A 14,611-nucleotide genomic window follows, 5' to 3' on the forward strand; every position below is an offset into this window, starting at 1 on the left:
ATCTTGCACTAACAAGAGCAGGTGCTGCTCCACCCTCCTGCCTGATGACAGCCCTGTCCTGCCCAGCGAGGTCCCAGAGCAGCGGGGCTGTGCTGTGTGTGTGGAGTCAGGGGTGTTTCTGCGCCCCGGGGGGCAGTTGGTGAGGAACCGAGCATCATGGAATCCTGCTTTTCACCGCTGCTTTCTACTGCCCTGTGTCCTAGGCCTCCCTGCCGTGCTGCAACTGTACTGGTGCCGGGGAGCTGCCCGAGGTGGCACTTTGCTGGCAGCCTGTGCAGATGTGGGGTCCGGGGCAGTGCTGCCTGCACAGCTGTGCACCGCAGCTGGTGTGTGCTCCTCGTGACTCATAGCTCGTGTCTTGAATCACTGAGAGCGATTAGTCCCCTGGCTCGTTCTCAGCTTTGCCTTCAGCCAGCTGAACGCTCACCTTCCTTCAGTTACGGGAAGAGAAGGTCTCCTGGGACAGCGTGAGCGTGGGCGAGAGCTGTGTTTGGTCTGCGGGGAAGTAATGGGAACAAGGAGAGATTACAGATCGTAAAAATAGACAGGGGTTTCAGAGGTGGTTCTTGAGATTCTGAAGTATATTTGATGCTGTTGGGTGATTTAGTGAAAACTTTCAAAAATGAATTTATAGCCGTGGAGTTCAACAGGCTCTCCCTCTCCAGGACTGGCTGTGCGCTGGACGGGCGATGCGCTCGGCACAGTTGCCGTAACCCCTGTGGGTCTCCGTAGCAAGTAAGGGCACAAAGGGCTGTCACGCACCAGCAGGGAGCTGCTGCATGTGCATCAGTGGTGTTCTTTACCATGGGGAAATGCTAGAGAGAAGGCACAAATAATCAGGAAAGAGAGGGGTTTGAAGTAGTAGAAGACATACATTGCTGCAGAGAGTGACGTGAAGCGCACAATACGCTGGCGGTATTCCAGACTTAACCCTCTGTATGTCCTGGACAACTCGGTTTGTCTCTTCAGTACTAAAAACGTGTAACACCAGTTACACAGCCCTCGTCGCAGACAAAGGGTCACTGCCTGGGACTGAGAACGTTAGAGTCCCTGCAGAGGAAGAACAGGGCTGCGGTGACCGCTGTCCTTCCACACGGGTTATTTATTGCTGCTTTTATGGCATTTGCACCACGCCAGAATTCAGATGAGTTTGTGTTTGGTGCACAAGGCACAGTGACTCGGAGCTAAGTGCTTGTGAAAGAGGCGACACTGGTGCTCTCGGGGTGCCAGTTTTTAATGACTACAGCGTGTGCGCGTCTCTGAAGAAATCTCAGCATAAGATTTTAGTCTGCAGCCTGTAGATATTTTCAGGAGGTCCCCAAGTCTTCGGAATGGGATGAATTAATGAAAATTAATTATATCCTTTGTACCTGAAATGGGATTTATTTCTTTTGGAATGGCTTACTGTGCATCTCTTCTTGTTTCCAGTTCTTGAATGTGAAATACAAGAAAACTTACCCTCTTGCTATTTCATTAGTGTATTCCTAACTTCTCATCTGATCCCCAGGGACAGGGTTCTTGGGAGGGAAGAGTGAACATTTTCATTAAGCAAAACCAGATGCAGCCAGTGGCTGTTGAAGCCAATTTACTTTGCAATAGGTTTGCTCATTCATATGTAGGTTACTATGGGAAAGTTAGATTTCATAATACTGTCTCTTGACTAATTGAGAAATTAGCAGCTTATTTCAGCTTGTCTTGTAGTCAGTTTGTGAACTGCTGGAGTGAGGTTTTGACAATGACTCATTTTGCTCTTTCTTGATGGTAATAGGAGTGCAGGTGAAAGTGGCGTTTCGGAGAAGGTTCAGTTTCTCAGCTGCTTCCATAGGTCACTGTTTTAACTCTTTTTAACTCTGTGTAGGTAGGGTTTTATATCCTGTTAGGATAACAGGACTGTTAAAAGCTTTATAAATAAAATATTTGGTTTAGATTCTGAATAATATTCTGATATGGGTCTGTATCCAAAACATAAGAAATTTGGGAAACCAATTATAAGCATGAAATGCCAACAGTTGTTCAGGTCTTCTGGAAATAACTTTTCCCTTATTTGTCTGGTTTCGCGCAGGCTTTCCTCCACCGAATGATCCAGTGTGCTGCAGCCAAAGTGGATAAAAATGTCACCGAAGAGACAGTTAAGGTTAGTCTCCGAACGGCACATTTCTTCTGTCCTGTGTCTGATGTTTTATTTATGTATGTGCTATTCTTTTGCAGATGTTGTTTTCAAATATTGAGGATATTCTTGCAGTTCACAAAAACTTCCTGTCGCTGGTGGAGGAGTGCTTGCAGCCAGAGCCCAATGCGCTGCATGAAGTCGGAAGCTGCTTTCTTCATTATGTACGTTATCTTTTATTACAGCCTTGTTTCACTTTTTTCCTTTATTAATTGCCTTTATTAGTTACTGCGACGATGATGAGTGCACATAATCACGAGGACAAAATATGACTTGATTGCATAACGTAGAGTACTTGGAGGGCATCTCTGTGTTACTGCCATTTCCAAAAACAGAGGAGCGGGGAAGGAGGACGGAGAAAGACCATCTCAAATGGGCACACTTTTTTTCGTCCTTTTTGTATTCACCAAATAGCCCAGGCTGGCAAACTGAGCCCTGCAGCATGGGGGAGGCTGGTGCCTGTATGTGAGGTAGAGGTACAAGGATCAGAGTTGGATGAAACCACAGAAGTAACAATATACTTTGGTTTTAATTCCCTTTTGATGCCAGGCAAAAATCTGAATATTTAACGAGGAATTGCGTATGCTGGGTAAAACATCTGCATGGCTCTGGACTGCGAAGGTGTTTTGGTTCTCGCAACTGCAGTACCTCCACGAGTGTGTTTGTATCTCCTGCACTCGTTGTTTTCTAGGAGTCTACCTTCTCCTGTGGAGCAAAACAAGGATGTCAGTGTTGCAGAGCTCTGCAAAATGAGGACGAGTTAGTTTGCTCTCAGTTGTAGGCCTGACAAGATCTAGGTTTCTCTGGCTAGTCCCATTTGTTTACTAAGTCTTTGTTTATTCATTGTGAGAGGAGAAAATTGTTAAAGGTTCGTAGAAATGTTTTACAGAAGTTGAGTAATATCGGGTTTTGACTCTGTAGAAGCATGGATCATATTTGCAAACAAGTGCTTGCAGAAAAAATAGCTAATGTCGTCAGCAAACAAGCCACTCATTGTGCATTTTCTTCCTGTTATTTTTATCCTACGTTTTTATGATAGTCCAGCCTCTGAAATTTTTCAGCAAAACCATAGAAGTTCAACAAGGACAAGTGTAAGGTCTTGCACCTGGGAAAACATAATCCAGGAGTGCAGGACAAAGCAGGTTCTACCCAGCTGGGGAGCAGCTCTGTGGAGGAGGACCGGAGTGTCCTGGTGGACGAGCCTGGTACGAGCCAACACGTGCCGCTGCCCTGAGGACAGGCAGCGGGGTGCTGGGCTGCGGCAGCGAGGCCATCAGCAGACAGACGTCGTTACCCCACCCTGCTCAGCACTGGTCAGGCCACACCTGGAATACGGGGTTTGGTTTTGGTCCCCACTGCACAAAAAAGCTGTGGACAGGCTGGAGAGGGTCCGGAGAAGGACCACAAAGATGACCCAAGGACTGGGCAGCTGCCGTGTGGGGAAAGGCTGAGAGAACCAGATTTGTTCAGCTGGGAGAAAAGGCGGCTCAGGGGAGACCTTACCGTCACGTCCCAGTATTTGAAGGGTGGCTGCAAAGCTGATGGAGACTCCCCTTTTACCAGGGGTCACATGGAGAAGACGAGGGGTAACGGGTTCAAGTTACTGCTGGGGAGATTCCGACTGGACACGAGAGGAAAACATCTCACAACGAGCCACTGGAGTAATCTCCCCAGGGAAGTGGTGGAGTCCCCAGCACTGGACCCTTATGATTTGGCCGGACAGGAGGCTGGGGCAGCTTGTCTAGATGCTGCTCAGAGGCCATTTTTGAGAAAAGTGAAATTACAGGCTTAGAATGAAAATGTTACCCTACTGCATACCAGATGTCCCCTGAGGTCCCTTCCATACTGGTATTCTATGATTCAGTGACTGAAATTCCCATGTGATGCTTCCAGACTGTTCATAATTCTAGTTTGAGGCTGGATCTCAAATAATAAACGTGGGAGGAAGATCCGACCTTCCAATATGAAGACTATATCGCTGTTGAGCTTTAAAAAGTGTTCATTCCATGTTTTATTAATTAAAATGAAAACGGTAAGTGAGGAACAATGTGTTTCTTTGTTTCTGCAGAAAGAGAAATTCCGCATCTACGATGAATACTGCAGTAACCACGAGAAAGCACAGAAAGTCCTGCTTGACCTGAACAGAATAAGAACAGTGCGGACGTTTCTTTTGGTAAATAAACTGAGAACTGGTGTTCTCACTAACTGCACGTTTGTGACTGGCGGCGGGCTGTTGGCACTGTCACCTGCACTGTGTAGCCCCAAGGCTGCCTGCCCGTGGTTACAGGCAGTGCCAGGGGTCCGGCGGCTTTCCAGAGGAGGGGTTGTCTACTCCAGCTGTTCGCTGCTGCACTTGGGTCCTGTGTGACACACCATTAGGCAGGGAGCCTTGAACCTGCTGGCCAGGAGGCAGGGCGTCAATCCAGTCGTGTCTAGAGAAAGGAAAGAGTAGGATGAGATGTATGTGAGGAGGAGGAGGGAAAGGAACTATAGGAAGGGAGCTGAAGGACTTGTCAGAGTTTTGTCATGGATCATAGAGGAGCCGTCCTGATCTTAGATGCTGACTTGATCTGATGTCAAAAGAAACAGCTGCACAATTAGTCTTTCACTTCGTAAGACAAGGAGGGGTTTTAACATGTTGAGTATGACAGTCCTCATGATCTTCTCACAGCAAAACCAGGAAATACTTTTTCCTTGTAAATACTGTTTCAGGGTGGAATGACTCCTGTGTTTTTATTCATGATAACAAGGTCAGCTTTGAAATGTGGGGCCTGCTCTATGGGAACTTAAATACCCAAACAGGAGCCCATGGACATGCTAGCTCATTTCGGATTGATCGGATCTGGTTATTGCATTTTGGGACTGGAGAGAAAAATCATGCTATCAGCAAAGCATCACAAATATGGTTTAAAAAAGTTGATGATGCCAATGGTGGCAGCATCACGACGTTTATTTAATTCCATTAATTATTTTTAGCTTGCGGTAGGCTTTCACTGCTGCTCTTGACAGAGTTCTCGGTGAAGTTGTCCTATTGCAGCTCACTATATTGCTAAAACACGCTGGACCGGACTTCTTTCCTGGGTGCATTTATTTACAGCCAAGTTGATGAGCAGTGTGGGAATGCCCTCGCTGTAGGGTGATCCTGGGTGACACAAAATGCTCTCTGCCTTTTGGCAGAGAGTCTTAACTCAGCGGTGTCCCACTCATGGCTAAAACAGCTTCAGAGCTGTTCTGTTTTCCTTGGTGGTTGTCGCTGTATCTGTCCTTCACCTTCTGCCAGACCGAGGAGCCTCTTGCTTGGGCTTCATCATAGAGCTTTTTCCTTGGCAAGTTAAATGAGATCGTTTAGGATAAGGCAGAAGCTGGGAGACCAAAGCAAAGGCTGGGGTGGGCGTAGAGATCCCCACCACAGCAGTGCTGATGTGTGGTGTGAGTTACGTGCGGAGTGGAGCAGCTGCCTGGTTGCGTAGCCGCTGTTCCATCACCAGTGTGTCTGCAGCCCGGTCCATGGCCTGTGTCAGGGGCTCTGAAAGGCTGGGGTGGGCGTAGAGATCCCCACCACAGCAGTGCTGATGTGTGGTGTGAGTTACGTGCGGAGTGGAGCAGCTGCCTGGTTGCGTAGCCGCTGTTCCATCACCAGTGTGTCTGCAGCCAGGTCCATGGCCTGTGTCAGCGTCTCTGGCAGCATAAAACTGCTGCTGTTTAGGGTTTAGACGTGGTGTTCTTCGAAGCTGTAGCTTATCTCATACCATTGCATCACAGTTCCTTCTGGTCTCTCCATAAAATAATTGTCTTCATTACTTTAGGTCTGTCTGTACTTTAGATCCAGCAATTGCAAATATTTGCTACGATGTCCCTTGCATAGTTTGTTCCCCCAAATAGCCCTTACTCTTTGCTGTCTCTCAGCTGCGTTTGCATGGATGCTTCCAGCCAACCTTTCACCTATAGCGGGACCCTGAATTATTTTGTTTGTTGAAGTATGAAAGTGCATTTTTAGCCTTTTATTTACTTAATTTTTGAACTTTAAAGAAAGCCTTTTCTTGATCAGACTGGATGAAGCAGCTACCTAGGGGAGATGCCTGCGTAATGCCACTGGGGCATCCTTGTCCTATGATCCTCAGTGTGCCTGCCTGCGCAGGTGTCAGACCTGTTCTCTTGGCAGTCTTGCAAACCTCCCTCATTACATGTATGTGCTTAATTTCTATATCTAGCTTAGTCAATATTGCTGCGTACACATGCCCTTGTCTTTATTTCTGGTAATTTTCTTTTAATAATTTGTGGAACTGTTCCTACCCTAGAACTGCATGCTCCTTGGAGGACGCAAGAACACGGATGTGCCCTTGGAGGGGTATCTAGTAACGCCGATACAGAGAATATGCAAGTATCCCCTTCTTCTGAAGGTACTTACAAGACTTTTCTTTGGGACTTTATACTTTCCATATAAGACTGGTTGCTAAGCATATTTCCGAACTGCAGGAACAATTCCTCTCTGCAGTGAATAATCCCTTTATGAGATACTGGACCCAGACTTGCTCTCATTAAAACCGGTGGCAGCTCTTCTGACACCCGTGTTGAAAGAACGGAGGAGTTTGGCTGGGTCAGGATGATTAGCTCCCTTCCGTGCCTAGTTGTGAGGCTGCCTCTCCATTGTCAGGTGGAAGTGAACCATTTGAGCAGTTCAATGAGCCCGAGTCCAGCTGGGCTTGACCATGCCCTTGCTTAAAGCGCTTGGGATAGAAGAGGTTGTTAGTGATGTGCTTTGATTCTAATTTGCCATCAGCAACCTGTAAATGGAAAAAATATTTATGAAAATGATTTGCAAGGAAACCGTAGAGTAACAGTAGGATGTTGCAGGTGGTTCTACGCCTGTTTATGTATTTATTATCTTACTGTAACAGCGTAAAACTTAATGAAAAGTGTTAAGTGTGCTGATCAACATTACTCAACCATCCGAGTTACCAAATTTGTTCTATGTTAGGAAATAAAATAGTCATCAGGAAAGTAAATATTTAAAACTTTTTTCAACCAGTTAAGGTCTAATATTGTCTGTTTCAAACAGAAAAAAGCCAAATTAGATTCTGCTCTAGAAGCTACTCGAAACCTGATTATTGGGCAACGTTTTTCACAACGTGTGTGTGAGCTAAGATGTGAGATGATGCCAGTTGTGAGGCATGTGCGTTTCATTGTGCTGACATAAAAACCTGAAAGTAAACCCGATAAAATAAAGGTTTTAAAAACAAGATAAAGAACAAAATAATTGCGGTGAGGCTTGAGTCATCCCAGATATCTGTGGGTTTACAGTTCCCTTGGCCTATTTTAAAATTATTCTTGTATTCTGCCTTTTTGGATGAAGGGTCTACAGACAACCCAGGGGAGGCTGACTAACAAATTACTCTAGGGGACAACAAAATGAATATATTTGTGTAAGTTTAGATAGAGGGTGTGGTGGCAGCAGGGTCAGGGCTCCGGAGGAACATGCCCACGCCTCAGTGGGGGGCTGCGCTGAAGCCTGGCTGTGGTCAGTCCAGCCGTAAAGGGGTGGTCGGTGACTTGAGATGGGAAATCTCAAATGAGGTCTGGCACCTCCGTTTGACCCTTGGTACGGCTGCTGTCAGCAGTAATGTCTGAAAGCCGCATCAGTGCGGCCGTTGGCCAGTGCTCTGGTGTACTGCACTCGGCCAGACAATAGCGTGGGGCCAAGGGAACACGGGTTTTGCCCTGCGTTGCAGGAAAGGCAGGTGTTAATCTGGGACATGAGTGAACTAACAGTTTAAAGCAGGTTTGTTATCCTTGCTGCTGACCAGTTCCATCTTTGGAATATGGAAAACAAAAAAAATACAAAACCCCAAAACATGAAGAAAAATTGGAGGGGGAAATTAGCTGAAATGCAAACTTTATCTGAAGTAGTGATGATTTTTCTTGTTAGCAACTTATTTCTCTGAGCTTTAGTGTCCTGCTAGGACACAATGCTGGAGGGCTTATTACTTGTCCACCTAGTAAAAGAGGAGTCTGGCTACTTTATGAATTTCTATCCCACTCAGTTTAAGCCTCCTGTAATGTACCTTTAGAGATCAAAGACAGGTTTCTCTTTTTCTCTTTTTTTTTTTTTCCCCAAATGTCTGAATAGGAGCTGCTGAAGCGGACGCCCAGGAAGCACAGTGACTACGCGGCGCTGCTGGAAGCCCTCCAGGCCATGAAAGCTGTCTGCTCCAACATCAACGAGGCCAAGAGACAAATGGAAAAACTAGAGTTTCTGGAAGAATGGCAGTCCCATGTTGAAGGGTGGGAGGTACTGTCCTAAGATGTGTTCCTCTGTGTTCTGGGGAGGGACTGCGTTTCCAGAGGCGTGCCTGCGCTGGGGTGGCACACCGGGGTGCTGTCAGCTGTCCGTGCTGTGGAATGTACTCTGTGAATTCAGTGTTGCCCGTGGCGGAGCGCAGCTGTATGAAATAGCAGACTTCCAGGAGAGAGGGCAAATGTTTCCTGTTTGACTTGGAGTATCGATCGTTTACATCAGCATGTATATGTGTGCGCACAGACCCTTCTGTAAATCCTCGTGGAGGTGCTGCTCTGCGTTTACTGGTGTCAACCCACTGAACAGCTTTTTGTCTGTCAAAAAAACTCTGATTATTTCTTACTGATTACGCAGTGAGTCCCTAAGTTTTTGTCAGCTTTTAAGTAGTCCCTTGCTATTGGCTGAGCTAAACTAGCATAATGTGTTCAATAGAATCTGAGTGAGATTTGTTGGGGTTTTTTTATAGTTTGCAGATGGAGGAGGTTTAATGCTTTAGTTTTGCGAGGAGAGCACAGCCCTGTTTCAGAGTTAAGAGTTTTCAATGGTAAACAGAAGAGCCGCCCTCTCCTCTAGTTAATAACAAGACCAAGTGGTTGTAGCACCAAAACTTTCCCTTTCTATTGTTTTGAGCACTGTATTAGTTTTTACAGAAAGATCACTGTAGATATGAGTGTATCTTTAAATTGCCTTAGGTGCTGAAACATTCAAGCTGCTCACGCTGAGGTGGGAGGGAAAGAAGTGAAGCCCCAGTGAAAGAAATACAAAGCAAACACTGCAAACTCTTTTAGTTTTTAATATAACAGGGGTTTTTCAGACACAAGTTTCAACATGGAAGTGGTTCTTAGCTTTTTGAGTACTTAGGTTGAATGTGCTATTTCGCTTCCTAAGAGAGCTGCTTAAGAACTGGAGGAAGAGATTTTATCCCTCTGAGCTTTGTGGAAGGCTTATTGGCTGGAAAGGATAGCAAGAAAGATGTGGGTTTTACGCACTGGTCTGGTAGACCGAGCCCTGGTATTTCAGCCGTGTGGTGGGAAATGGTCTTTGTACAGTGCGGAGAAAAGGAGGGCTTAGGGATGGTGATGGGACAGTGAATCGGAGAGGTTTGAGACAGACCTGCCTGAACCTCAACTGGCAGAGTCCACCAAGAAGTCCTGACAACTGAAAATTAGACCATTGACTAGAAGAGCCAACTTCTAAGTAACATTCATAGTAATAGATAAAACAGCAGGAAACCAAAAATAGTTTCTACACGGCTCTGTTCCCTCCCTACACCTCCTGCTCACCAAACCCCTGCTGGTTCTGGAACCTGCTGTGCCAAAGAGCTCCATGTCTCGCAAACTCCTGCAGCAGCGGACTCACTCTCCCCCACCGCCTTCCCAGAGGCTTCAGCAGATCAAGCCGCTATCTGGAAGGAGTGTAAAAATTGCCCTGAAGAAAGAGCCCCCTAAATACTGCCCATGATACTGCAAAATTATTCTGTCTGCTCCACGTGAAATCTCCTGATTCGTGGACTTACGCAAACCTTTGGTTTGCTGTTAATTGAGTAGTGTGGGAAGACTGGGTTTATTCTAAACCTGGGTTAAGCAACTGATGCTACTTTAATCAAAATTCTTTGTGTTTCTGCAGGGCATTGCGTGATTTGAAATGTATCACTGAAGATTTTTTTCCTTTTTCTGTTTAGCGGCATTTTCAAGAGCTGTTCTTCCATTCCTGTAACCGGAGTAGTCATAATTTAGAGCAGAGAAATCCCCTTTTGCTGGAGTTTGGGGCACTGCAGTCCTTTGGTACAGGACTGTCCCTGTAACACATGCCACACAAACTCACTGTGCCTCCAGAGGAGGGGTTTGAGCAAGTACAGAAGCTCTGTGACTGCTGGTCTGTATTCAGACAAACCTTTCTGCATTTGTAATCCTCTGTCTCAAATACAACAAACAAAAAAAGCTACTAGAGACGAACGGCGGAGGGGGGGAGGGGGTACGTGTGCTTGTAGCATTGTGGGAAAGAAAGGGCTGCTTAAAGACCGAGACCTCTGATGGCTGTAGCAGAGGAGAGCTCCAGCTGACGGTGATGCTCTCCAAAAGCAGCAAATAGCTTAACAGCTGCTTACTTGGACTAGGTGAAAATAAGTTTCTTTTTGTAATTAGTTCAAACTTGCTGTCATCAGCAATAATGTGCAAAGATTAGTGTACGTGGGCATTAAAATGCATTAGACGTGCTTGTGCAATAACTTCATGATAGAAGCAATAACCAGTTAAGTGCTTACGCTGCTGAATATTTTATGGCAAGGAAATTTGTTAAATAATCCTTATTGCCTATAATTGACTTTACTCCTTCTATCTACAACTTTTCAATTAAGTTTTCTACTGCATTATAGCGATTAAAATTCTCCTGCTTGCTTTCAGTGCCTGAGTCTTACAGAATTTGTCAGATCCATCTTAATGAACGCTCTCAAGTATAAAGTTACCGTGTTATTAGTTCAGTGCTTTGTTGGGGGTGTAAGTTGGTTAAGAACTGACTGTTCTGAAGCCTCTAACCCTGAACAGGGAATCCACTTTCTTGCGTTAAGTCTCTTCTGAACCCTTAGTAAGATGTACAGCAGGTTTGCTGTTGGAAATACGTTAATGCGTGAAGGGGGCGATGCGGACAGAAGCCTGAGAAGCAGCTCTGCGCTCAGAACACACTCTCTGAACCCAAACAGAGTGGTTTCCTTCCAGCCTTGGTGTTTTTTGGTCTCCCCCAATTTAATTTTAGGATTTCACTTGTGCTTGAACTCTGAAATAGTGCTGGGGTCTTAAAATAGCACGTTTTCGGTGGAGTTGTTTGGGGTTTACGGTAGCTCAGCTGATCAGGTTTGATGTTGTCATGTGGCAGCCACAGGGCGCCCACTCTGCCGCCATTGCCCTGATGTTAATCTGCGCGTCCTTTTCAAACACGATACATGGTTAGTCCTTGAAATGGCACGGATTCCCGAGCGTGTACAAGAGCTAACAGTGTTTTGAGTGATTCCCAGCAACAACAACAATCTCTGAATGCAATGTATGAGAATGGATTTAATTAAATAAACATCTGGTTTTCTGCATTGCCTAAAAATAAAGAGGCAAACTTGTTGAGATTTCCTTCCAGAAGGAAATGCTTAGCACATTGCCTGGCCCCAACTGGAAGGAAAGGGAAAAAAATAAAGACTATTTTTAGAATCTGATCAAAGCATGACTTGAATTCCTATACATAAATGTCACAAAATGAAGCTGGTGTTTATTATGACAAAAATATGGATTCGTGGAAAAATGGAACATCTGTCTGAAGGAAAATTTTGGGTATAATGACTTTCTCACTTAATTTCCTAAGTGGTTAATTTTATTGGCCTGAATTCAGAACGTATGTAGGTGGCTGTCTCAGCTGGAGAACGGCTCAGCAGCTGGAGGGGTCTGTCACTGAAATGTGGCGCATGTTACAGCCAGAGAAGAAAGCACGAAACGGTTGTCTTTGCAAGCTGGAACCCGAACTCCCCAGTGCAAGCCACAGGCCAGCTCGGTGACAGCAGCATGGGGTGGTCTGTGCCCTTCCACCATATCGCCAGGTTGGATTTCAACGGAGCGTTCCGTTTTACGCTGCGGGGTTGGTCCGCAGCCCTTTTCCCTCTTCTGTTTCCGATGCCCACGTGGACAGCAGGGCTCTCCTCTGTCCCCTCCGCTGCTCTCCCTTCCCAGCTCTGTGCCTGCCCGCAGTCTCGGAACAGGCTGTCGCTAATGGGGCCACGCAGGCAGGGGATGGTTCCGCACTAGCAGCGTTATGTAGGACAGCCGGGGTGACTCCTCATCCTGTGTTCTTATTCTGTTCTTGTTCTCTTGGACTGCAAATAAAACAGCAGTAACAACATTCCCTGACCTGTGGCCACACCAGCACAGATTGGGATCTTGTCAAAAGGTAGCTGGAGATAACGCTGGCTGGTGTTTGGCTGGGAGGTCTCCAAGCAAAAATAGTATCTCTAGAATCTTTTTTTCACCATCTAAGCAGTTAATATTAGAAAAGGAGAAAAACGAAGAGGGAAACAATAGCGAAGGGTAGCAGTGTGATACAGATAATACTGCCATATTGTGATGCTGAACTTCAATCGGGGATGAGGTGGATCTTGATAATTCAGGTAGCCTGAATTATACATTTATTTAAAATATGTGTAAAATACAGTTTTATGACGTGATGCTGACACTGCAGCAGATCTTGCTCTAGGACTGTTGGGAAAAGGTTGTAGTTTTCTACAGTGAGGATGAAATTGTTCAATAAAAAGAGACAATGTTTTCAATAAACCCTTTCTATGAAAAAAAGATGTCCTTTTGTAGAAAGCTGAAAGTGCTGGTACAGTTTTGAAGCCTTAAGGCTCAAAAGCTTTTTTGGCTTCCCTACAACTCACCCCCCACCAATCTTCTAGCAAAGCTGAAGTTTTGCTAGAACCTGGAAAGAAAAAAAATCCAACCTTTTAAAATGCAAATTTTAATTTTTAGTAAGTATATTCTGGCAAATGTTAAAAGCAGCATGAGATACTCTTTATGCTTTTACTCTACAGAAGCAATAGAATGGAAGTGACCTGCTCTACTGTCGTTGTGGTCAGCAAGCGTTAAGTGCGTGTATGTATGCTGGGTTTGTGTTACTGAGCGTGCTTTTGAGGGGTTTCAGCGTTAGGAACAATTAAATTAGAAGTAGCATGCCAGCACCTGGTGCTGCTGCTGCCTTAGGAAGGGAAGGATGGTGTAGTGGCTGTAGATGATGTTCATTTGGGGCTCATTTGATCCTAAATGGGACAAGAGTGGTTAGTTAGTACTGGTAGTGAAGCTGCTCTATCTAGAGACCAGAGCTGTGTTCCGGGGGATGCTAGTGCCATCCCTTATCTCTGTACCAGACTGCCTGCTGCCAAGAGCAGCCCGAGCTACTGCGCAGCACGCAGGGCTGGGGTTTGCACAGGATGAATGGTGAGATGCAGAGCTGGGAGCACAACCCATGATTGCTCCTTGGCTCTTAATTGAATGCATTTTTCCTTGGGCCACTGTGGTTAGATCAAGAAGAGGAAGTAACTACAGCTCTTGCAGGCGTAAGCCAGTCAGAACATGTGTGGATGGAAGGAAGGTCCTGGCTCTTGCAGGTTTTCCAGGCTGACTGTTGACTGCCTCAAGGCAGGGAGCTCCTGCAGCCACGCTGTGTGCCCCGTGCAGCCTGCGCGCGCAGGAACCAATGGGATGGTGCGGTGGGATGCACGTGTGCAGGAGCTCTGACCCCAGGAGCATGGGTTTCCAGAATACCAAAATACACCAGGCAGGTGTCCTTGAGAGGTAAATTTCTCTTTAAGGTGGGGAAATGCCATGACTTTTTCATAGAAATGTTTTGGGGAAAATGCTATCCTTTGTTCCTTCCAGTGGTCTGTTCTGTTAACCCTTACGAAGACGCCTGCCTTCTCACCTAGGAGTGATCTGCCTTGAAGCAAAAACAATCCAGGCATGGCGCGTTCCATCCCAGACATTTAAAGCTTAGCAAGATTCTGATGTCCTCGGAGTATTTCAGGAGGAAGTGTGCTAGACGGTCTTATGGGGATGTGCCCCTGGTAGCTGTGCCTGAGTTTCAGTCTTGCTGTTTGTTGATTTTGTGTTTAGCTTAGTTTAGTGTAGAAGTGTATATCCTTAATGAGGTTCAAGTCCCAGGTTGCTTCAGCTTCCAAGTTCGTCTTGACATAGATTGTGTCTGGTAAAGCTCCTTCTTCGGGCATTTCTGAGTAAGTAGTAAAGTTACTGAGGAGCAGAGTTATTTTGTAAAGTTGGCCTGATTGTTTTCAGGAGGGCTCTCAGGCACAGATGTAACATAATTTGGAAACTCCAGGGGTTAAACTTCTGTTCAAAAAAGCCACAAACCCACCTCCCCAGTTAATGGCAATATTAAATGAGCACAAAGCTAGCATTAAGCATCAATAGAAATTATTGTTTAATTACAATGTAATGAATTACCATGAGTCTTACTCTTGGTGTTTCTGGAGAATCGTTATGGCTGTGAGTGGTGCAGAGTCCTTCAGTTCTCACAGAATCTCTTTCCAATTGGTTTTAGGGGTCCAACATCACGGACACATGTACAGAAATGCTGCGAAGTGGGCTACTACTGAAAATTTCAGC

The 14,611-nt window shown here is 45.7% G+C and overlaps 1 protein-coding gene across 1 annotated transcript in view; it reads left to right on the top strand.

Moving 5' to 3' along the window:
• Positions 1-2,062: 2,062 nt before the first annotated feature.
• The window catches only part of PREX2 (phosphatidylinositol-3,4,5-trisphosphate-dependent Rac exchange factor 2), a gene marked incomplete at its 5' end in the record, with an annotated part of 91,462 nt that continues 78,913 nt past the window's right edge, over positions 2,063-14,611 (top strand). The window contains 6 exons of the mRNA XM_010145830.1: positions 2,063-2,134; positions 2,209-2,331; positions 4,236-4,340; positions 6,466-6,567; positions 8,295-8,456; positions 14,547-14,611. Coding sequence (XP_010144132.1) covers positions 2,063-2,134; positions 2,209-2,331; positions 4,236-4,340; positions 6,466-6,567; positions 8,295-8,456; positions 14,547-14,611 — 629 coding nt within the window. The remainder of the gene's footprint in view (positions 2,135-2,208; positions 2,332-4,235; positions 4,341-6,465; positions 6,568-8,294; positions 8,457-14,546) is intronic.

The sequence above is a fragment of the Buceros rhinoceros genome, unplaced genomic scaffold (genome assembly GCF_000710305.1).
Source record: "Buceros rhinoceros silvestris isolate BGI_N320 unplaced genomic scaffold, ASM71030v1 scaffold18781, whole genome shotgun sequence".
NCBI lineage: Eukaryota > Metazoa > Chordata > Aves > Bucerotiformes > Bucerotidae > Buceros > Buceros rhinoceros.